This window comes from Dromiciops gliroides, chromosome 3 (genome assembly GCF_019393635.1).
Source record: "Dromiciops gliroides isolate mDroGli1 chromosome 3, mDroGli1.pri, whole genome shotgun sequence".
Classification (NCBI taxonomy): domain Eukaryota; kingdom Metazoa; phylum Chordata; class Mammalia; order Microbiotheria; family Microbiotheriidae; genus Dromiciops; species Dromiciops gliroides.
This window is the reverse complement of record NC_057863.1, coordinates 28,619,577-28,644,893: the sequence shown is the minus strand read 5'-3', so window position 1 is coordinate 28,644,893 and position 25,317 is coordinate 28,619,577. Positions and strand designations below refer to the sequence as shown.

The 25,317-nt window shown below is 41.1% G+C and overlaps 1 protein-coding gene across 2 annotated transcripts in view; it reads right to left on the bottom strand.

Annotated features, from left to right (window-relative positions):
• The window catches only part of SERPINI1 (serpin family I member 1), a 100,987-nt gene that overhangs the window by 24,468 nt on the left and 51,202 nt on the right, over positions 1-25,317 (bottom strand). For both annotated transcript variants that reach the window (XM_043994942.1, XM_043994941.1), the window contains 4 exons: positions 10,667-10,933; positions 7,480-7,710; positions 4,343-4,537; positions 2,061-2,265 (listed from right to left, as the gene is read on the bottom strand). In XM_043994942.1, the coding sequence (XP_043850877.1) occupies positions 2,061-2,265; positions 4,343-4,537; positions 7,480-7,710; positions 10,667-10,916 (881 nt within the window). In that variant the 5' untranslated portion in view covers positions 10,917-10,933. The remainder of the gene's footprint in view (positions 1-2,060; positions 2,266-4,342; positions 4,538-7,479; positions 7,711-10,666; positions 10,934-25,317) is intronic.

Genomic DNA, 25,317 nt, shown 5'->3' with positions numbered 1-25,317 from the left:
CATATATGCATACATATACATATTTATATGCATATATGAGATGTATGTTTGCGTGTTTTCTCCCTCATTAGACTGAGGTCCTAGAGAGCAGGAACTGTCTTTACACTTTTCTTTATATACCCAATGCTTGGTACGAAGCCTGTCACATAATAGGTGCTTAATATATATTTCTTGACTTTGACTCATTCCACCAATATTCACTGAGTACCTAAGTATAAGACATTATTATATTTCATAGATCTCTCTGAATTATCAGAAAACAACTATCAAGATTCTAAAGAAACACAGCCTTTTATTTATAATAAATGTGTCTTTTAAAAAATTTCTGTAATTAACAATTAGTACAAAAGAACAATAAGACCTTTTTGCCTTTTAAGGCAATTACATCTCTTATATGTTTATTAGCACTTATTGCTATTATCAATTCAACACATCATTAATTGAAAATATAGAATGTTGGGGGCAGCTGGGGGCGTAGTGGATAAAACACCAGCCCTGGATTCAAGAGGACCTGAGCTCATTGCCCTGCAAAAAAAAAAAAAAAAGGAAAAAGAAAGAAAGAAGAAAGTAAAAAGAAAATATAGAAAAAAAGAAAAGAAAATGCTTGTGCATTTTTCCTACATATATTCATCTTTGTGCTTCCTAGATTAGAGATCCCCAATTTTAATGCTTAAGGGTAAAGTGGAGAATAAAAGGACCCTGAGACAGTAAATAGTTCATAATCTGTGCCCTGCAACACCTTGCCAAAACGGTCTCTGGATCTGTATTCATGTAGCTAGTTGGTTAAGTGGGTAAAGTGTTAGGCTTGGAATCAAGAAGATCTAGATTTCAAATCCTGCCTCAGACCTTAACTAGCTTGGGACCCTGGACAAGTCATTTAACCTCTGTTTGCCTCTGTTTCTTTATCAGTAAAATAGGTGTAATAACAACATCTACCTCTCAGGGCTGTCAACTAAGAGTAATGTAAATGTAAATTTACAAAATGTAAAACATTTTGCACATTTTAAAGTACTATAGAAGTGCTAGGTATTTGAATCAATAAACAGCAAATATGCCTTCTGTGGACTGAATGTGCCTCACACACCATATTGCTATTTTTTGAAATGTACATAATGTTTAATTAAAGTCCAAATTCATTTAAATGCATTGCTAAATCCATTGTAGCTTTCTGTCATTACATAGCTTCTCAGTCCAAGGAGATAATAGCATAATTACTATCCTGTGGGCATAGCCATGGATTTTTTTTCAACTGTAAAAGAAGCTCATCATACTAGACCAGGGGAGGAAGGGAGGAGGCAAACATTTGTTTAATGCTTACTCTGGGTCAGGCAGTTGTTTTTGCTCAGTCGTGTCTGACTCTTCCTGACCTCACCTGGGGTTTTCTTGGCAAAGATACTGGAGTGGTTTGTCATTACCTTCTACAGCTCCTTTTACAGATGAGGAAACCGAGGCAAACAGGGTTAAGTGACTTGCTCAGGGTCACACAGCTAGTAAGTGTCTGAGGCCGGATATGAACTCAGGGAGATCAGTCTTCCTGACTCCAGGCCCGGCTTCTAAATCCACTTTGCCACCTGACTGCCCCTACTGTGCTACACTAGGATTGCAAATACCAAAATAAAATAAAATAAAATGAAATTTTAAAAAGGACAATTCTTACCCTCAAGGAACTTACATTCTAATGTGCAATTTGTATCCCCCAGTAGATCGGTCAGTTAATAAACATTTCTTAAGGCACCTACTCTGTGCCAGACACTGTGGTAAGCACCGTGGATACAAAGAAGGGCAGGACAGTTCCTGCCGTCAAGGAGCTTACAGTCTAAGGGCAAGCTGTTTCTCCTTCTCCTCCTCCTCCCTCCTCCCTCCTCCCTCCTCCTCCCCCTTCTTCTTGTTCTTCTTCTTCTTGCAGGGCAACAGCGGTTAAGTGACTTGCCCAGGATCACACAGCTAGTAAGTGTCAAGTATCTGAAGCAGGGGTGGTGTCATGCCAAGAACATTGCTGGGAGGACAGAAGCAGGACTGAACCCTTCCTCGACCCCCAAAGCCCCTCAGGCCCATCTCACCTTGGGAGATACACTTCCACTTTCTGCTTCTTCACAGAGTTGGCCCATTCTTCAATCAGCTGAGGCTTCACTAGTGGCTCCAGGGTGACCAGTGGGACTTCTTGTCTGGACAGAACAATCATCATGCTTATTTCATCCCCTTCATAGGGTATTTCCAGAACTTGATAGATGCCACCTGCCTCATTGGAGCCATCGCTAAATTCTCCTAAAAAAATAAAAGGCCAGAGAAAAACAAGTTAAATGGACCATAGCAAAGCTTCTTGGATCCATTCCATGGTTTTCTTTTAAATCTGAAAATAAGAGTACCAAAAAAAAGGTTTATTTGGAATTGTGACTCAAATTCAAGGGAATTCAAAGGTTTATTTACATTAATTTGGTCTAAATAAAGTCCCTCTTCACAGTGCTCTAACCACTGCTCTATTTACTAAGATTTACTATAAAACGTGAAACTATGTACAAAATGATACATTGAGTGAATATCATCATGATAATGAACAAAACTCCTCTTGAGAAAGATTTTCAATTAGCCTTATAGATAAAACAAGATGACTCAAAAAGTGGATGAACTGATAACCCGTAACTACCAACCAGAGCCCAGTGAGGTTGCAGAGCACAGCTATATTCCTGAAAGGGGTGTTAGAAATTATTTAGTCCAGCCTATCATTTGATAGATGAAGCAATTTAAGCCCAAACTAAGAGCAGCTAGGTGGTGTAGTAGAGTACCAGGCCTAGAGTCAGGGAGACCCGAGTTCAAATATGGCCTCAGATACTTACTGGCTGTGTGACCTTGGCAAAGTCACTTAATTCTGGTTGCCTCAGTTTTCTTATCTGCAAAATGAGCTATAAGAGGAAATAGAAAACCACTCCAGTCTCTTTGCCAAGAAAACATCAAATGGGATCACAATGAGTCAGACATGACTAAAAACATCTGAACAATAACAAGCCCAGACTGGTGAAGGGATTTCCCCAAAGTCAAACAACGAGTAAGTGGTAGTGCTTGGATCTGAACCCAGGTCCTCTGATTATAAAGTCAGTGCTCTTTCCAGTACACCATGTTGCTTTCTACATAGCTACATTGGATTCACTGTACTACCTGGCATATTTGGCATGATTAAGATATCTAAATAGGAAACTGGCCTCGCTTGGCCCATGTAGATCTGGCCAAAAGAAGAGAGATGTTTTCCAAACCAGTGTAACAATTTCAAATGGACTTGGCTATTGAAGGCAAACAGAGCAACGCAATCTTTAAATGGATTGGTTCCAACAATACTCTATGACCAATCATCCAAAGAGTATGACTAATGCTTCTGAATGACCATTTACAGCTTTTTGTTTTTCTTCTTCATAGTCGCCACAAGAGCTGAGCTGTCCAAAACTCACACTAACCATTCAATTGTCTCTTTCTCAAAGCAGATTTTACCTTTTCTTCCTTGACTAATGGTTTGATTTAAACCTGTTGGCTTCTTTCAAAGTTAGTAACTGATTTTAGGTAAAACTGATTGTTCATTCTCATCTATATGGATCATACTCCAAACCTGTATCATTAGACTTTAAGCTTCCTGAGGGCAGGGACTACCATTAGCACAGTGCCTGACTACAGAGAAGGCACTTAAATGTTTATTGATTGATTGATTTATCATTAAAAAATTTAACACAATGCCACCTATTGCTGGGAGCAAGAATACCCCAAACTTCTAAATCACCTTAGGACAAAAGCCCAGATAACCTATATGTTTCACTGAAAACATACAAAAGCCAAAGGACTTCTTTGTGAGCAAGAACTCACATTATGACTCCTCAAAAGAAATTTGCAACTGAGAAACTTTCTTTCTAGGCACAGTCTGCCCTCTTACGAGAGCATCATATAAAGGAATCTCATTTTAGGCATCCTAGAAGCATCCAACTTAAAGATAAGGAGCCTTTCTGAACAAGACTAACCGTTGAATTATATCCTGAACTTTTGGGGCAGTTTTATATAGAAATCTATTGGACTAGTCACATATTGAGAGAAAAGAATTTCAATGTACAGCCCACATGTCCCATTGATATCCAGGGAATGTCAAGAGATTGAGAAGGAGGCCCCAACATGTTGGATATACTCCTGGGGAGAATGTATGCGAGGACATGCAGAAAAGTCAGCCAAGATGCAGGCAAGCTTGGATGAGTTGCCAATGAGATCACAGAGCCATCTGAATATCAGCAGCCCAGCAGCCTCCTAGCGCATCACCAAGGTAGAGAGGACATCTACCTGGCGAGGGATCCGCACCGAGGTCTCTACTTACCATAATAAAACTCTCCTTGTTGGTACATCATCGGAATCTGAGCCTCACTTTCGTCATCTTTCGTGAAGGAGAAAGTTCTTGTGTTTTCAGGCCTAAACTGTGACTTCCAGTTGCCTTTAAAGTAGACTGCATTGACGAGCGCCAGCTGGGTCAAAGAGTTAAAGTCTCTCGCTGATACCAAGTCTTTCACTAGACCTGAGGAAATAGAAATGAGCGAAAGAAAGGAAGGAGTGAGCAGCTGGGACCCGAGGGGCAATCCTGTGGGAGAACAAGGGGAGCTGGGAGAGGCAGGAGAAAGAATGACTCCACTTCTGCCCACAAAGTCAACCTGAAGCCAAACTGCTCCCCTTTCCTGTTTAAAGGTATATTGTTTAAAATGAATGTTCGGTTTTAAGTCTTCTACATGAAAGACACCAGAGAGTGTTTGATTCCAGGACCTTGTTCACACTAATAACGTTCTGTTGCATGATTGCTAAAAACCTCACCAAAAAAACCCCAAGATCCTTTCACATCAGAACTCTCCCAAGCACACTGGGGAGTAGCTCCTGAAATAAATGGAATCCGTTTTAATTAAATTAAAATAAACAAGCGCACGAGACATGATGTAAATGTGCATTCCCATAATCATGGATGCTGACAAGGACGTCAAGGCTTGGACGGCTTGCAGTCAGCTTTGCTGGAAGAAATACCCACATGGATGAGACTCCAGCTCTAGTGGAGTATTGAATCACGGCTGGCTTTAGTTTGGCAAAAACAGGTCTGGCTGCAGCCTCCAAACACATTCTCCCCAAACTGACAATTCTGTGCTCGGGCCTGAAGCAGCTAAAAAACCCACCAAACCAGTACATTTTTTCCATAAGAGTTTACAAACAAAACATTCTCAATAACTAGACTCATTTCTGCTGGGTTTTCTACTCTCAATTCACCCAATGAATGTGGGTGGGGGAACAAAAAGAAAGCAATTTGGTTCCTATGTTCCAACTTGGTTGGACCTGAAGCTTGTTTCAGACCCTCCCAAATTGTATTAATAACAATCCTTCTGACAGAAGAGTTGATTCAGTCAGTGTTTTTTAAATGATAGGTTTCCTTTTCAGATTGCCTTCATTCCATATAATGTCCCCTTGGGAGAAAAATTACTATATTCAGACAATATTCAAACTATTATTTCGAGAAGCGAAGTATACATAATATTAAAGTAATTTCCTCCTTTTTTGACCCCTATCATCTGCTTAAATAAAACCTCTCATTGTGACATTAGTTTTTCTGTCTAATTTAAACTCATTTGGTTTTTAAAGTAAGGGAAAAAAATTGAACATTTGTTCGAAAAAAAGTGAAGATTTTATGCACATGTGCATATTTTTATACATACATATATTAAACCCCACACCATTTGAGGTTATTTTCACAATATTTTTTCTTCTTTTATTGTTCAGCTTGAAAACTGAATTTAGTTCAACATTTACCAAGCACATACTATATGAGAGAAAGGGAAAGTATCGCACAATAGATGGTGAGGAGGAAGACTGGGATCATGGCACCACTCGAACACACTGCGACTGAGTGATCCAGGTCACTCATTTGGCCAATTTGCGGCCTGAGTGACAATCTAAAAAGGCATTTGCCAATATGCACCTAGTGCTGGAATTTCCTCGCTAGGAACTGCCTACGCCAATGATATCCTGTGTCTGTGCCCACCCTCTCCCTCCTCAAATAAATGCAAAGCCTTGGGCGTTCAGGGTTCTGCCCTCCAGGACCTTACAGTCGAATTAAATTTCTTTTTCCTCTCCACTAAAGGCCCCTTACTCTAAATTTGTGACTATCTATCTATACTGCCTAGTATGGGCTGAACCGGATTAAAATGTAATTGGGATAGGGGCAGCTAGGTGGCACAGTGGATAAAGCACCGGCCCAGGATTCAGGAGGACCTGAGTTCAAATTTGACCTCAGACACTTGACACTTACTAGCTGTGTGACCCTGGGCAAGTCACTTAACCCTCATTGCCCCACCCCCAAAAAATGTAATTGGGAAATATTTAACAAAATACATGAAAACGTAGATAATATTACATTTTAAAACCAAATCCATATGTGGCCTGCAGAGATACTTACATATGGTTTAGTGACCCCTGTTCCTACTGGAACTTGATACCACACTTCTAGAAGACAATTACATTACTCAGAGTATCCTCTCTAAATTCTTCTTTCTTTCTTTCTTTTCTTTTTTTTTTTGGGGGGGGGGATGAGGGTTAAGTGACTTGCCCAGGGTCACATAGTAAATGTCAAGTGTCTGAGGCTGAATTTGAACTCAGGTCATCCTGAATCCAGGGCCAGTGCTTTATCCACTACGCCACCTTGTTGCCCCCTCTAAATTCTTTTTTTTTTTTTTTAGTGAGGCAATTGGGGTTAAGTGACTTGCCCAGGGTTACACAGCTATTAAGTATTAAGTGTCTGAGGCTGGATTTGAACTCAGGTACTCCTGACTCCAGGGCTGGTGCTCTATCCACTGCGCCACGTAACTGCCCCTTCTAAATTCTTTTAATGTTTATTTTTAGAGACAGAGAGAGACAGAGAGAGAGAGACAGACAGACAGACAAACATACAGAGACACAGAGAGAGAAGCACTAGGTAAGAAATCCACCAATTTTCAAAATCAGTAGAGCACAAATTTTCAGACAATGAATCAGAGGCAAAATGGCAGAGACAAGTTCTTTCTTAAAGGATAATTTACATGGAATGCCTGATTACTGATTTTCACCATTCACTCAATGAAATTCTCAGGTATCCAACTATTTGCCATTTTACATTCTGATGGTGGCAGAATATAACCCAGGGTAACACCTGGATTTCTCCCTTTCTCTGGATCTGTCCACAAAAGTTAGACACACAAATTATTTCTAATGCAAACTATCGGCCAATAGAGGGGCAGCTAGGTGGTGCCGTGGATAAAGCACCGGCCCTGGAGACAGGAGGACCTGAGTTCAAATCCAGCCGCAGACACTTGACACTTACTAGCTGTGTGACCTTGGGCAAGTCACTTAACCCTCACTGCCCTGCAAACAAAACAAAACAAAAGCAAACAACCCCCCCCCCCAAAAAAAAAAGGCCAACAGGTAAAGAAAGGAAGAGGAAAAACATACTGTTGGTGTGGTTCTCCACCCACTTGTTGATGTGACTGGCTACAGCCTCATTTTGACTGAAATTTACATGATCAATTTCAGCTTGAAAATACTTTTTCATCATCTGTAAGAATTGGTCGTTGACATGGAATCCATTTTGCACAAAGAGAGAGTTGGCCATCTTCATCACATACTGGTTCTCCTCAGTGGTTACCATGTCAGAGAGATCCTTCAAGTAGGAAAATTCTTCACCTAAAAGTAGTCAAAGGAGAGGAGTCTTAAACTGAATTAAACATGGTGCAAAAAGGTAGAACAAAAACAACCCAGGTCATTATTACATTGATTCAGATACACTGTAGGTCTGATTATTTCCCTATAAAGATAGCAACACCTGATAAAATCCTGATGAGATTAGTTTATCTGCAAATATAACCAAAGTAGATGGGAGAACAGTAAACAGACCTGAGGTGATCAGGAGCTGACAGAGGCCTTGGAGATCAAGTAACACATAGAATGATTGTTTTAAAGTCAGAAAGATCCTCAGAAGTCATGTAGTCTAACCCCTTCATTTTACAGTCGGGGAACCTAAAGCCCAGAAAAGTGAAACGATCTGGCCAACATCTATGCCTGGGCTTGGAAAGAGCGGACGTGGGATTTGAATCTAAGTCTTCTGACTCCTAATCCAATTCCCCTTCTGAAGAAAAAAGTGCATGTGGATGTCACACACAAAAATCAACAAAAAGTTAAGTAAGATGAATTCTAGGTCTCAAGTCCCTCATTTGAAAAATTAGGGTTTTTAGACTTTCTTGGATATTAGCATAGGAACTAGGTCTAGGTTGGTGGAAGGACTTTGGGTTAGAGAATAGCAAGGGAAGTGGTGGGAAAGCTGACGATATGGGTAGGTGAGGATATGGGTTGGGGACTGAGGACATTGTGAGTGGTGGTGGCACGGGTGGCAAGAACACCCTGCTCACCTTTTCTCCATATTATTAGTTCTTCCATTTCAGAATGGACAACAAAAAAGAAAAGGGTAGAAGGAAGAAGATGGAGCATCGATGTAGGACTGAAAAGGGAGATTAACTCCAGACCAACCTCCTCATTCTATAGATGAGAACAAGAAAAGGAGGGAAATCCCAAATGAATTCTGATGATCCAATAGAAACGGATTCTCAACCATGAGAATTAACTTTGGTTAGTTAGAAAGTTAAGTCAAAGATATTCATTTTACTTTTAACCTTTCCCTTTTAACTAGAAATCTCTTCATAAAATCATATACTCTAAGGAACCTACAAGATCTAATTCAACCTTTTTTTTTTTTTTAAACAGGTGAAGAGAGGCAGCTAGGTGGCACAGTGGATAAAGCACTGGCCCTGGATTCAGGAGGACCTGAGTTCAAATCTGCCCTCAGACACTTGACACGTACTAGCTGTGTGACCCTGGGCAAGTCACTTAACCCTCATTGCCCTCGCAAAAAAACCAAAAAAAGCAAAACAAACCAACAACAAAAAAACAGGTGAAGAAAATGAATGTCTTGAGGAAGTGAAGTGATCTATTCAAGATCAAAGGGCCATTTGGTGAGGCTGTTTCTATTACCCAGTAGCTAGATCATTAAGTATTTGATGAACTAGGGAAAGTGGAGAACATTAAGAATCTCTTTAATTTCACTGACGTTGATCCCAAGGCTGATTGATATTTTCCTCTGTCCAAGTAGAGAACACCAGTACCCATTCCCCTCACTGATATCTTCCTTCTAGGACTACAGGATTTAAAACTAGAAAGGACCCTTCTTGCTCCGCTCTTTGTCATCTTATTTTCACAGCCATTTAGAATAGTGAGGCACCAAGTTTCAACTCTTTAGAAATCTCTGTCATATTTTTTAAAGTTTTAAACAAAATACTAAGCATCAAAATAACATTTTAAAATTGCCTTGCAACTATTACATCCACTTAAATAATTGAATTTCAAGGTATGAAATATCACCTCCATTTTTAGCACCTCCCTCTATATTTCTAAAAGTTTCTCTGACTCTTCCTATTGTCAGAGCCTAGTGTGGATGCCCTGGTCTTTTGGGTCTGGCTTCTCCCCATGGGGGAGAGATCATTATCACATTTGTACTCATCAAACTTCTCACCGTAATTTCTTTAAATACTATAATTCCATCGAATACTATAACATGAAGTTGACCACATTCCATTTATTTATTTATTTGTCACATGACTTTACCACGATTTATTCAGTCCTATATTCATATTGATAGATATTTAACTTGCTTTTACAAAGACAGATCATTCTGCTAAGGAAACCTCTGAAGAAATTGTTTTTTCTCATTCTTTTTGATAACATGTATTCTCAGGGGGCATAATCCCAAGACTGTAATTATTATGTCAAAGGATATGATTTTTTTGTAACTTCTATAGCAGGCCACTTCACTACTTTCTCTTGGCTTTGCAAATAAACAAGGACCATACTAGCTAGTTTTATTAAAGTTGAATATGAAACCAAGATTGAAATGTTTTGATTAAAGACAAATACTGTTATGTTAGCTCAAAGTTGCTTGTGTACGTTAGGGTGGGGCAGAGTAGCAATAGTGGGAAAAATGCTATAATTTTTGTCAGACCCGGGTTTGATTCCTGACTCTTTCCCTCTTTCTGTCACTTTAGACAAGTCACTTAACCTTTCTTTGCCCTTAGCTCCTCATCTGTACAATGAAAGGGTTGAACCAGATGGTGTTTAAGGGGCCAGCCAGTTCTAAAGGTTATATATATATATATATATATAAATGAGATTGCTTCTTTCATCCACACATAATCATTTACACACACACACACACACACACACACACACATACACACTACTACTTCTGTTACTGCTGCTGTTACTACTATTACTAAAGTGATAGAACCACAGTTGATCAGCTTGGCCCAAGAAGGTAGAATAGGATAAATGGATGGAAATCTAAAACCTGATTTGATGTAAAGAACAGATCCTACTAGTTGGAGCTATCTAAGAGTGGAATGTGTGGTTTCCTCTCATTGGAGGTCTTCAGACAAGGTATGTTACAAAAGGCATTCCTATTCAGACACAGATTGCACTAGACAGACTATGAGGTTTTTTTTTTTCCTAACTCTTGAGATGATGTGATTCTGATCCTTTGATCTAAAAGTAACATACAAAGATATGTGGAACAAACATCACTGAACAGGCTTACCATCTTTAAAGTTTTCATATCCCATGGAATGACGTATTTCTTTCAGGGTGGACCCATGAGTTCCCAGTTCCACCATTCCCATTGCTATTGCAATACTCAAAGGAGAGAAGAGAATATTCTCATCTTCCCCAGTGGCCCGCAGATGATTATACACATTCACAGACAATTCTGCAATGGTTTCATCAGGAAAATTGGTGCTAAGAGCCGTACTTGGCAGAATAAGCAAAGTCAAGAGTCCAAAGAAAGTCATGTTTCCAAGGTTTCAGTCTGAAAAACAAAGTACAAGGATATTAGTCATGTAAAATCAGACTTAAATAAATGGAGGAAGGGGATAAGAATAGAAAGATAGATAATTTATTAAGCACTTACTATGTATTGGCAGGAAGGGAGAAAAGGCAATGAAAATCAACAATTAAGAAGCTGAATGAACTTTTTGAGGAAGACAATAATTATGTAGAGAGATGGCCACCAATCCTTCTTTCACAAGGAGAGACAGAACTCTTTTCTTACATAACCACCGAGACTATGAGCTATCACTCCTAACCAGGGAGCCAGCCAAAGCCAGGGGAACATCCCCAGACTGAGGTTAAACCTACTCTTCTAACTGTTGCTTACTTGGTGCTGGTCTGTGGTTATAGACAACTGTCTGACTTAGGGTTAGAAGATTCCTCATAAGCCTGTGACTACAAAACTTATCTCAGGATCTCTGCAAAATAAAACAAACAAACAAACACAAAAACACTGCCAAACATGGAAACTGCACCCTGAAGTGAAGGCAAGACCCAAAGCCCGGATGAAACAAGCCTCTGGGTCACACTTCCTCCTGTACTACAGATTAGCTGGCTGTAACAAAATACTGATGGTTGTTCATCTACCTCAGCCCAACACAGAAAAGCAGTGTCTTTACAATTGCTCCCTTTAGGACTGGTAGCCACATTCAGTTCATCGGTTTCTGGAATTCTCATTAAGGATGATTTCAACCATGCCCAAAAGGCTTAAAACCGTGCATACCCTTTGACGCAGCAATGCCACTGCTAGGTCTATATCCCAAAGAGATCATAAAAAAGGGAAAAGGACCCAAAGTATACAAAAATATTTATAGCCTCTCTTTTTGTGGTAGCAAAGAATTTTAAATTGAGGGGACGCCCATCAATTGGGGAATAGATAACAAATTGTGGTATATGAATGCAATGGAATACTGTTGTGTTGTAAGAAATGATAAGCATATGGATTTCTGTAAAACCTGGACTTACATGAATTGATTCTGAGTGGATTTAGCAGAACCAGGAGAACACTGTATAGAGTATCAACAATATTTTGTGATGATCAACTGTGACAGACTTAACTCTTCTCAACAATACAATGATCCAAGACAATGCCAAAAGACTTATGATGGAAAATGATCTCTACATTCAGAAAAAGAACTATGGACTCTGAATGCAGACTGAAGCATACTATTTTCACTTTTGTTGTTGCTTTTTTGTTATGTTCTTGTTTATTCTTTCCTGTGTTTTTTCTTTTGTTCTGATTAATATGGAAATATGTTTAACATGAGAGTAATGTATAACCTACAACAAATTGCTTCCTATCCTCAGGACAGGGGAGGGAAGGGAGGGTGGGAGAAAAATTTGGAAGTGAAAAAAGATCTTTACATGTAATTGAGAAAAAATAAAAATTTTTTAAAATTAAAAAAAATTTTAAAAGGATGAGTTCAAAATGCACCCCTTACTTAACATAAAATGATCAACCATTACTAACATAAAGTAACACAAAAGGGGAGAAGACAGGATCCATTTTGAAAACGAAGCCAGTCGTGGCTGAAATCAGTGAAGGCAATTCCAAGCACTAAGGGCTTCTCTGCAAATCCTCTGGGATCCCAAAGCATCCTAGATGATCTTTATTTCTACAGAAGTGCTCACAGAGACATCACAACAGATGCTGTTTACAAAGTTTGAGGAGGCCTTTACCAACATCATCTTCTTTAGTAAGACAAAGCACGGCTTAGTGAAAAGAGCATGGCCTCAGACTCTGAGTTCAAGTCCTTCCTTTGAAACAGAGGCTGTGTGACCCTGAGTATCCTCTCCGCTCCAGAGAGTCTCTTTACAAATTAAGTCACAGGCCTCATGCCCAATTCCAACTCCAGATCTGATGTGAGCCTCATTACAACTTTGCAGTAGATACTGAAGGTATATATTATGCCCATTTTATGGATGAATAATGTGAGGCTCCCGAGGGTTGTAACTTGTTCCTGATCACATAGATGGAGGGGCAAGGTTGAAGATGAGCTTAACTTGAATCAGAAGCAGGACTTGGACCTATTTCTCTCCTGACTCCAAAAAACATGGCTGGCTTAAGTGAAATGCCCATACTAAAATATCACGCTCAGCGATACTGTGCCCACTTGAATAAAACTGGGAAAATGACTGGCTGGGCACCCACAGGTAAGAGGGTGGCTTTTTGTTTGGGGCTTTCCCACTCATTCCTAGTCTATTGTTGTGGGGAAGCTGGGTGGCAAAGTGGATAGAGTACCGGCCCTGAAGTCGGAAGGACCTGAGTTCAAACCTCATCTCAGACACTTACTAGCTATGTGACTCTAGGCAAGTCACTTAATCCCAATTGCTTTCAGACATCCAGGGCCATCTCCAGTCATCCTGATCTATATCTTGCCACTGGACCTAGATGTCTCTGGAGGAGAGAGGGAGGCTGGTGACCTTGTACATCCCTGCCTCATTTCAATCTAATTCACTGCAAGTCATGACATCGCCTCCTGATGTCATGGTCCTCTTCAAGAATGAAGGACAAACAACAAGTCCACTGTTACCGGAGCCTCAGGTTTTTCCCTTTGTTCTAGGAAGTCTGCCCATGCATGTGCGTGCACCTGTGCGTCTGCGTGTCTTTAATTATAACCAACTTCCTTCCATGTAATGTGTTTGATCCACAGCTCTTTTTAACCTCTTGCCATTGGCACACTCCAAAGCAATTTGTAAAGCAGTATTTAAAAGGTCACTTAGCAGGAAACATCTACATTCACTGTGGCTCAGCAGGGCACGGGCACATTTAATACAGGGGCTCTATATTTCAAATGAATTCCGTGAAGTGGAAATGCGGTGGTTCCTTTATTCCCCAGCAGAAGGGTCAGGGGAGGCCCTCTCTCTTTGTTCTCTTATATTCATGGTTTTCAGGTCTGCCAAAGGCTTAAGCCAAAACACAAACAAAAACAGGCACAATAAAGACCAAACAAATCTAGGCTTTCGCTCAGGAATTTCCAACCCTTGTTGGTTTTCAATATATGTACTGAACTGGGTAAGTAATGTCATATATTGCCCATTGAAAGATAGCAGAGATATCATTGGGAGGAAGCTGCTGCCATTGCAAGAGCAGGCCCAACACCCACTGAGATTGTGCAGGAGATGAAGTAAAAAATACGGGAGAGATGGATGGCTGGAAAAGAAGGAGGGCTTGTGGTGGGGAGGGAGTGAGGGATGAACAACGTTCATAGCATGTGCTCCTTTGGCATCCTTCAATACCTAGAGATCTACAGGAAGGTGTCCTGCAAGGCAGATGGGCACCTTGTGGAGGGAAGACATGGTTAAGAGCTGCTCAGGACAGAGAAGCATGGATGGGTTACACAGATGGAATGACAGATATACTGAAGAATCTCTCTTTTTTGAGGAAAGGGAGATCTGGGCCTGTGACTTCATCAGCTTAGGAAATATCCAGTGTGGAAACTCTCTCCGTGGTTGAGGATCTTAGGTTACAGAGGACAAGAGCGTCAAACTGGCCCAATCCATCAGAGGTTAAGTGACTTGCCCAAGGTCACACAAGGAACATATACAAAGCCAGGACTGAACCTCGCTTGTCTGACACCACACTGAGCCGCCTTTCCCATTACCACTCTGCTCTGTGGGAAGTGGGCTGCAGGTACCAGTCTTAGAGAGTTACCTACAGCACTCAGATGAACTAACTTAGCCATGACTACTTCAGCGGCTGGTCTGCCTGCCTCAGGTTGCACTCCACGCCAGTCCAGCCTCCATTCAGCGGCCAAAGCACAGGTAGGAAAGGTTACATCCCTGATCAATAAACTCCAGTGGCTCCCTATGACTGCCAAGAGAAAATACAAAAACCCCTGTTTGTCATTTAAAGCCCTTCATTGCCAAGTCCCCTGCTCCCTTCGCATTTTTCTTCTACTTAACAAGCCATGGAATACTCTTAGTTCTAGTGATATTAGACTCCTGGCTGTTCCACAAACAACGCTCCATCACTCGGCTCCAAGCATTTTCTCTGGCTGTCCCCTAGGCCTGGAATTCTCTCATCCTTGTCTTCATTTCCTGACTGCCTTCAAGTCCCAACTAAATTCCCATCTTCTAAAGGAAGCTTTTTCCGATCCCTCGTGATTCTAATGTGTCGCTTCTGTTAATTATTCCTATTTATCCTGTACCTAGCTTGTTTGTACATGATCGTCTGTTTGTTGTCTCCTCCAGTGGACGGTGAGGTCTCTTAGGACAGGCATGGTTTTTTGTCTTTGTATCCTGGGTGGTTAGCACAATTCTTGGCACAAAGGAGGGGCTTAATAAGTGCTTAATGACTAGAAGTCAGGCCCCTCTGACTCCAAGACCAGTCCTCTATATCCATGACAAGGTATATAATGATCATGGATGGCTTGATCTCTGTGTCCCTTACATCTCGCCTTCCCCCCTCCCCTTCCCTAACAAGGACACATTCATCCATTCCACTCCAATAATGATTTAGGGGAAGAATGTATTTAATTACTTAAAAGAAACCAAGTGCTGGAAAAAAACGTAAAGCAGGGAAACTGACAATCTAATGGTAAAACCTACTTGGAGGAGCCATATCTTGAATTAAGTATTTTTTAAAGTTCTTTAAATACAGACTGGCTGCCCGTTTGTCAGTATGCTGTAGAGGGGGTCTCGTTTGGGCTCATGTTTGGTGGGTTAGACTAGCTGGCCTCTGAGGTCCCTTCAACCTCTTTAAATTCTGTGAAACTTGGGGACACACAAGGAAGGGAAAGAGAATAGTCAAGAGAAGGGAACCACACGAACAGAGAAAGGAACAAGGGAGAGGCTGAAATCATGGAACCATAAATCTAGAGCTGGGATGGATCCCAGAAGCCATCTAATCCATTCCCCCATTTGAAGAAGTGGAAACTGGCCTGGAAAAAAAAGAGTGACTCGCCCAAGGTCACACAGGCAGTGCAGGTCAGAGCTTGCTCTTGAAAGCTGGTCCTCTGATTCCATCGTAAGGAATCTGTGCTACTCTCAAATTCGGGGGGGGGGGGGAATAACTTCTGCTTTTCAAGGCTGAGTATCAGCCTTATCAGTCTGTTTTCTTGTCCATTTAGATACACACTCACAGTTAAAAAGCAGTCCTGGGCCAAGTACCAGATTCATTGACTTAAAGCCTCATTTCTTTTTTGTTTTGTTTTGGTTTTGGTTTTGGTTGGACAATGAGGGTTAAGTGACTTGCCTAAGGTCACACAGCTAGTAAGTGTCAAGCATCTTGAGGCCGGATTTGAACTCAGATCTTCCTGAATCCAGGGCCAGTGCTTTATCTACTGTGCCACCTAGCTGCCCCCAAGCCTCATTTCTTTTATTTAATGTTATCTAGTTGAGGTTTGGGGAAAATTGAGCATTTCCTATCAGAATGGCCAGCTCTTCCTATGTAGAAGTTTTTTTCACTTCCAGTGATGAACCTTAGGGTATTTGCCCTTAAAGAATAGCATGGGGGCAGCTAGGTGGCACAGTGGATAAAGCACTGGCCCTGGATTCAGGAGGACCTGAGTTCAAATCCGGCCTCAGACACTTGACACTTACTAGCTGTGTGACCTTGGGCAAGTCACTTAACCCTCATTGCCCAGCAAAAAAAAAATAGCATGATGTGATGACTAGGTCTCCCAAACTGGGGGACTGGAAGACCTGAGTTCAAATCCTGTCTTTAATACTAACTGGATGCCTTGCCATGAGCAAAGCCCTTAGCTTTGCTGTGCCTCATTTTCTTCATCTGTAAAATGGGCATGATGCCGTGCATACAACTTGTACTTAGGACAAGTCTATTGTGTGGAATCAGGGCCTCCAAAAGGGTCTGCATTATGGAAGCCAGGGCTCTCACAACGGGCACTAATTACTCAGTGGCCCTTTCAGGGATCAGACCACAGCAACTTCAGTTTTAACAGCAAGAAAGTAGAGCACTCTCCTTTCCATTCAATTTCTTGCCTTCCTCCCTTTGCACAAGCTCTCCTTCATGCCTGGAAGGACTGAGCTTCCTCCTCACCTCTGACTCTTGGACTCTCAGTTTGGTATTTAATGCCCTTAATGATAAGTCTCCAGGCTCATTCCACATCACTCCCTTCAGGTGTGCTCACGTCCCAGCCAAATGCCCTATTTGCTATTCCACGCATCACTGCCTCCTAAACATCCTTGCCTTTGCACAAATTGTCCCCTATGCCTTGGATGTACACCATCCTAACCGCTATCTCTTAAGAGGCCCTAGCAACCTTCCAGATTCGGCTCAATATTGCCTTTTAATGGGCCCTTTTCTCATCTCCCCATTTGTCATGACATTCCGCCAGCCGAATTAGTTTATGGGAGAGAAGGTAGATGAAGAGAAAGGGGGGTAGAGAGGGGGGAAGAGAGAGGGAGAGATGGATAGATAGATAAATAGGTGATAAAGAAGGACAGAGAAAAGAGAGCTAGAGAGAATTAGACAAAGAGACTTGCATTGATTTCTCTGTATGTGTTATATGCCCTCCTAGATGAATACAATCTCCCCGAAGGTAGGGACTACTCCATTTTTGTATCTGTATCCCCAAATCCCAACCCAGTGCATGTCGCATAGGAGGGGCTGACACGCTGAACTGAATCTAGATATGGAGATGCTAGGCAGAGAGGCCAACTCTGAAGTTCTCTTTTCTAATTGGAATTTGATTGCCTGGGGTGATGGCAATAACTCCTTTCCTGGGTTTCTTCCCTTTGATGGAGTGTTCTCTCAAGAGGCAACGCCCACATGACAGAGTGGTCCTGTTGCTGATGCTGGCTTGGTGTGATGCACGATCGGACCAGGGTGCCCCTGTGGCCCAGCACAAAAGGTGACGCCCTTGATTTCATCCCACGGACACGATTCCATAAAATGGCAGGCAGGGTCCCTCATCAGTCACAGATAATCAGCACATATGAAAATGAGTCCCTCTGCTTTCCCACAGGCAGAAGGGAGCTCATGCTGGTCATTCCTTCTGTAGCTTCATTAATTTTGAATCACCAAAATGAGATGCCTTCACATAAACAGAGCATATTAATCAGAGCTTCAGGCTCAGGAAGAGGCATCGACAGGAGAAAGGAGTCCCTGTAATTCCTCCCTTTCTAGTGTTCGGCATGGCTCAACAACCAAAGCAAGCACTATTGGATGACACAAACAAGATATCGAAGTCAATCAATCAAGAAGTATGTACTGTATCTTCCATGTGCCAGGAACAGTGTGGGGGGCCCAGAGGAACAAAGGAAAATCAAAGCAGTTCGTGCTTTCGAGGCATCAGGGGAGGTGACATGTACAAAGACAGGTACATACACAATAAATAGATGTAGAGCACAGACAAAATCCATGAGCTAATCCGATACAAGCTATTTGTAGCTTATGATGCTGTTTTCCCACATTATTGAATGATTTGTGGTGAGGAGGGAGCTGGCACAGAGAGAGACAGAGAGACAGAGACAGAGAGACAGAGAGAGTGAGAGAGGAGACAGAGAAAGACAGAGAGCAGTTAGGTGGCACAATGGACAAAGTGCTGGGCCTAGAGTCAGGAAGACTCATCTTCCTGAGTTCAAATCTTGCCTCTCAGACACTTATTAGCTGTGTGACCCAAGGCAAGTCACAAAACTCTGTTTGCTTCAGTTTCCTTATCTGTAAAATGAGCTAGAGAAGGAAATGGCAAATCATTCTAGTATCCTTGACAAGAAAACCCCAAATGGGGTCATGAAGAGTCAGATATGATTAAATCAACTTAACAAGAACAAATTACATACATATATATACACACATATGTATATATGTATATATGTATATATGCACATATCTATATATGTTAAAATATATATTCAAAATTTTACACACACTTTATACAGTGTATTTAAATTGCATCACTATTGTCATTTTTATTAACAATACACCTGAAACGATGTGTTCTTTCTCTATTCCAGGAGTTTTCAACCTTTTTTTATGCCTTGGACACCTTTGATAGTCTGGTAAAACTTACAGACCCCTTCCCAGAATCATGTTTTTAAATGCATAAGACAAAACACATAGAGATTTTCTATCATTTTTTAACAAAGATTTACAGACCCCAAGTTAAGAACCTCTGATTTCAGTACAATAACACCACCATACCAAAATATGTTTTAATAGTCTATTTAGAAAATTAAATTTATTCTCTATGTTTGCAAGGAGAAATGGTCTATTCCCAAGCATTTTCTGGCTGCTTTTCTAAAAATTCAATTATTTCAAATAGAGAAGTTGGAAAACAGGAAAGGAGCCAGTCCAAGATTCAATTAGCAGCATGGAAGGGAGTGGGGCTTGTAGGGAATCAGGGAAGGGACCAGACCTATGCTGGGTTTTTTGTTTTTGTTTTTTCAGGGCAATGAGGGTTAAGTGACTTGCCCAGGGTCACACAGCTAGTAAGTGTGAAGTGTCTGAGGCCAGATTTGAACTCAGGTACTCCTGAATCTAGAGCTGGTGCTTTATCCACTGTGCCACCTAGCTGCCCTCTATGGTTTTAATAGCATAGGGAACTCCCAGGTGAGGAAATCCCTTCTACTTGACTCAGGTGAGCATCTTCTCTGTGACCCGTAACCTTAGAAAGTTGCCTAGAGATGTATCAAACATGGGGCTCATGACCCTCCCAGGTTCTGCCTGAAATGTACTTTCTATCAGATTTAACATGTTGATTTTAAAAATAAATACATCAGGTGTGGTTTGATTGTTTAATGTATGCTTTATGCCTCCTGCCCTTCTACTTGAGATTAACACCACTGTCCTAGGGCCATTGCCCAGAAGTACACAGTCAGGATGTGTCAGAAGCAGGATTTGAACCTAGGTCTTCACAGATTAGAAGCCAATTCATTCTCCATCATACAATGCTGTCTCTCTATTGTTCACAGCTGAAGAAAATGCTAGGATGAAGACCCATGCTTGATTGACTCTGAAAACAGCAGCAGGACTTGTGTCCACCACTGGGTGATGGCTATTTGGCCAAGAGAATTGCCAAGGAGTCTACAGAATTTCTCCATGGCAGGGTGCCCTTGCTCTTCCATAGCTTTGCTAGCCTGGCTTTGGCTCTAAAGATTCCGAGCCTTTGGAGGCAGAGAGAGCAGTGTAGTAGGCAGATGTAGGGTCCTTTGAGTCTCCAAAGATGAAAGAGGAAGAAGCAGATGGGCTTTACAATATCCACTCCATCTTCCACTCACCCACCAAATTGATCTCTCCAAAGCACAGATCTGGCCGTTCACCTCCCTATTCCATAAACTCCACTTGCTTCCTTTTCTCTGCCAGGATCACACAGTATTTCTTCACACCTTCTGGCATGTACCATGCTTGTCTTCCTGCTAGAGTTGTTATTAGATTTAAGAAACGGGAAGGGATGGTTTCTAGGGCAGCTAGGTGGTACAGTGGCTAGAGAGCAAGGCCTCCAGTCAGGAAGACCTAAATTCAAATCCATCCTCAGACACTATCTGTGTGAGCCTGGGCAAGTCACTTACACCTGTTTGTCTCAGTTTCCTCATCTATAAAATGAGCTAGAGAAAACCCTAAATGAAGTCATGAAGAGTCAGACAGAACTACAACGAATGAACAAGAACAACACGTGTTTTCTAGAGCAGTGTTGTCCAAAATTGTTTTTTTTGGATTGTTTTGAGTATGTGCCCCTATAAGTTAAAATAATGATCAGATGACTCCAGTAGGCATATTTACATATTTCTAAATTATTTATGATATACATATATAATTCCATGTATACTTACATATATAAATATACATATACTATTGAGTATTAATAATTGTGAACATTGTAAAATTTATATAAAAATAGAAATGTATATGAATGAGATAAAATCAGTCAATAAACATTTATTAAGTGCCAACAACGTGCCAGCTAAGTGCTGAAGATACAAATAAATGATGAAGACAGTTCTTGCCCTTAAGGAACTCACAATCTAATGAAAGGAGACAACACATAAGATGCTGAAAAATGGGGATAGCCGGGGCAACCCCTTTTAATCCTTCCCCAACTCCTCTTAAATCTAGTGCCTTCCCTCTCTTGATCATTTCCTATTAATTTCTGCATATAGCTTGCTTTGTCCCTAAGAGGCATGGCTACTGAGGAAGGGTGAGTTTCAAAGTCGATGTGATATTGCAGGATGATGAAAGGAAATACTATTTGAACCTGGGGGTGAAGGGGAGCCAGTAGAGTTTATTGAATAGAGAGGTGACATGGTCACTTTGGCAGATGAGTGGAGGATGGAGTGAGGCAGGGAGGTAGATTCACCAGAAGCCTATTCCAATAGTCTAGGTCAATGGTGTCAAATTCAAGTAGAAAGGAATCACTGCATTTTGACTTAGAAAGCCACAAATTACCATTAGCTATGTTATATTGTATTTTTATTTATTTTGTTAACCATTTCTCAATTACATTTTAATCTGGTTTCTGCCCCACTCTGGACCTGGACCCAAAGTTTGATATTTCTGCTCTAGATGAGAGCTGATATGGCCCTAAATTAAGGTAGAAGTCTTGTGAGTAGAAAGTAGAGGAGGGATAGGGGAGACATTGTGAAGTTGGAAATAAGAAATTTCACAACTCTTTGGGTATGTGGGGTCAATGTAACCAAACATTCTAGGAGGGCTTCTTTGTGCCACCTGAGGAACTCAGCCTCAAATTGATTGGGGGAGGGAGCGGGTAGAAGGGTGAAGTGGTAAGATTTTGCCAGCAGCAGTTGCTGCCAATACCTGGTTCAGGTTGGGTTATAAATGTCTTGTAGATCCCATGCCTGGTGCTTCCATAAAAGGCCAGTGACAGGAGGCAGAAACAGTAGGGAAGCAATGAAGGGGATGGTAGATTGTGCTTGTGGAAAGAAGCGAAGGACTGACTATGGAGGAAGGTTGACACAGGACACTTCTGCCCTCTAATTGGTTGATTGGTTACATCTGGGGACAAGACCTGCCCCACTTGGAGATCACCACTTTAGAGTAGGCTACTGGAACCTGTTTCTAAGTACTAGTGCCTCAGGGTCAGAGAAGAGGAACAGTGACACAACACTCAGGAACTCAGGGCCAGCATCTTTCTGCTGTATTTGTCCATATAGCTGGGCCAAGAGAATTGCCAAAGAATCTATAGAATTTCTAAACAATAAGGTTCTGACTATGTGTATCCTGGCTCCAATTTCTTGGGAAATAGGAGATTTATGGCTATGGCCAGACAGTAATTCTTATCCTGTGACCCAATCCTTGGCACAAGAAGCTGTATGGGGAGGAATGGAAGAAAAAGTGTCAACGTAAATATCCATTTGTTTTCCTGCTTGGGATTTGGGTCTATTTTTTGCTTTTGTCCAGGGCAATATTTTTAAAAATTGTGTCATGGTCTGCAAATAGGGTGTTTAATATGCCTGCCTTTTTTGTATTATTATGATTTTTGTGCCCTAATGCCTAATCAGTTTTGTAAAGGTATCATTTGATGTTGAAGAAAATAGATATTCTTTAGTACCCTTCAGAAGATGCCATAAGTCATTCAAATTATTTTTTTCAAATAGCCTGTTTAGCTTTACGGTTTCTTTTATGTTTATCACTGTAAGATTTATCTATTTCTGAAAGAAGAACGTAAGTCTCTTACAATTGTTGTGCTGCTATATATATATATATATATATATATATATATATGTCTGCCACTCAATTAACTTTTCTTTTCAAGCTTGGCTACTATCCCAGTCATTGCATAAACATTTAATAATATCACTTCATTGTCTATGGTGCATTGAAATATAACTTTCTCCACATTCAACTCCCTTGACATTGTGAGTCTTTACTTTTGACTTTTCTGTAAGCCATCACTGGAATTCCTAATTTTGGGGGGAATGTATAGGAAATTTTTCTGCTGCCTCATTTTATCATGCTTATATGTTGTTTTTTAATCTATTTCTTGTATGCAACAAAGTGTTAGGTCATTTTCTTATTAATTTTTCCATTCTCTGTCAGTTTATGATTGCATTACATAAGAATTACCGTCAAGTGAGATGGGAGATTTACAAGACTAGAAGGGAGTAATCTCCATATCAGTTTGGCAGAAGGCTCTAGGACAGTGCCCCAGAAATTTGGCCTTAGCCCTGTGTTATTAAACATCTTTATCAATGACTTCATTAAAGTTATACTGAAGATGGTATTCTTAGCTCTGAATCACCTAAGAATTTGAAAGCATATACATTGAGCTCAATCTAATAAGAACGGAGGGAAGAGGGAAGGGAATAAGCATTTATAAAGTGCCTACTATGTGCCAGGCTCTGCACTAAGCACTTTACAAATATCATTTCATTTAATCCTTACAACAAACTTGTGAGGTAGGTGCTGCCATTATCCACATATTCTAGGTAAAGAAACTGATGCAAACAGAGGTTGAGTGACTTGCCCAGGATCACACAGCTACTAAGTGTCTGAGAACATATTTGAACAGATTTTGAGTCTTCCTGATTCTAGGTTCAGCTCTCTATCTGTCCACTGTGCATTCTGGCTGCCTCTAATAAGAGAAAATGAAATGGGTAACTGTCAAGTCCTACATTTGGGTTCAAAAAGTAAAACAAAAATCATAAACTTCATAAGCGTAAGACTGGGGAGGTATGGCTAGACGATTCCCACAGAAAAATAACATGGACTCTAAGCGCACTATAAGTCAATAGTGTGAGATGGAGGCTAAAAAAAGCATCATCTTAGGTTGCAGTGAGAGCCCTACTTTACAAATCAAAGGGTGTGAGTCCCTGCTTAGACCCACAGACTAGATGGATCGAGTCTAGAAGAGGACCTCTAAAATGATGAAGCGACTCAGATCCTATCATCTAAGTGTTAGTGAAAGAACGGGGACTCTAGCTCACAGAAGACTGGGACAAAGAGGCATGATAGCTGTCTACAAGTATTCGAACGGCTGTCACATGGAAGAAGGATTACATTGGTTTCTTTGGCCCCCATGTACAGAGGTGGGTGATAATTGCAAAGCAGCACATTTAAGCTGATCTCGGGCAGAAACAAACACAAACAAAACAAAAACCCCTTCCTACCAGATGGATCTATCTAAAAGGAATGGGCTGCCTCAGGAGGTAATGGATTTCTCCATCACAAGGAGTCTTCAAGTGAAGGATGGATTTGTTGGAGATGTTGTAGAGGGAATTCCTAAACAGGCTGAATTAGAAGAGATCTGATGGCCCTTCCAATTCCCTAATTCCAGGGTTCATCAGAAAGTAAGCAGCCCCTTGGCGTTCTTTATTTTCAAGATCCCAGTTTAGTCTTCTCTAGGGGATTAAATGATTGATTGAAGAGAGTTAGCCCCGGTCATTCTTCAATTCAACCCTCTCCTCACAAAAGCTAAACTCTTTTCTGAGTTTACCCCTGCATGTTAATGAAACAAAACTAAGTCAATAGACTCCCATGTAATCATAGCTTTGATCCCTCTTAGAAAATACATATTTCAGCTTCTCCTTTAAGCTCGCTTTTGACAAATGGTTTCGTTTTACCTTGGCATCGCAGCACTCATCAGATGGTAGGAGACTAGCTACCCTGGGGCAATGATCTGGCCTGTGGACATTATCTTTTAATTAATACAGAGGTTTGAACTTTTTCTTTTTTGGCTGCTGTGAATGTAGTCCCCAAAATCATTTTACTTTCTTTCTCTCACTTCTATTTTCTTGAATTTCTCAGAAAACTGGAAGGAATACACATTTCCAGCATTTCCCTTGGGATTCTTGTTGGCACTAAAGGGAGCATCCGAGTATGTCTGGCCTTCCTCGAACCCAAATCTTGGCTGTGGAGATGCTCTGAGTTCCTCTGGAACAAAAGCCTACAGAAGAATCCCCTCCCCCCTCCACTTCGCCTCACCCAAAGCACACCCCAGGTTTCCTTCAGGAGTAGGAAGAGTCCTTTCTAGAATTCCATAAAGTCATTAGTAATTCCCCTAGGCTCCAGAGCACAGGAGCTGTCCAAACGTCCTCACTCATATCTCACAGTGCTGAGACAGTCCCAGGTGGCCAGCCATCCCTAAGGATAAGCTTTCAAACCTTTACAAGAAGGGAGAAAACAAAGGGATGCATACAGCATATTTTTTTAAAAAAGGTTTTCTCCTTCCATAGTAAATCCTTGCTAACCCTTTCCTAGGTAGCTGATTTTTTTTTTTTTTAAGGAATCATTCAGGAGATCAGAAGAACCTTTTCAGACTTCAAAGATGTTTCAGGCAAGGCTAGATTTGTGCTGGGCAAACAGAGCCAGTGCTGATTCAATGAGAAGAATGAATGGCGCCAATACCTTCTGGTATTGCCAATGGGGCTTTTCTTGCAAGTTTTAATGAACAATTCACTCGGAGCCATTGGAGGGTGTTTTCACATTGTGCCAATGAGGACTGC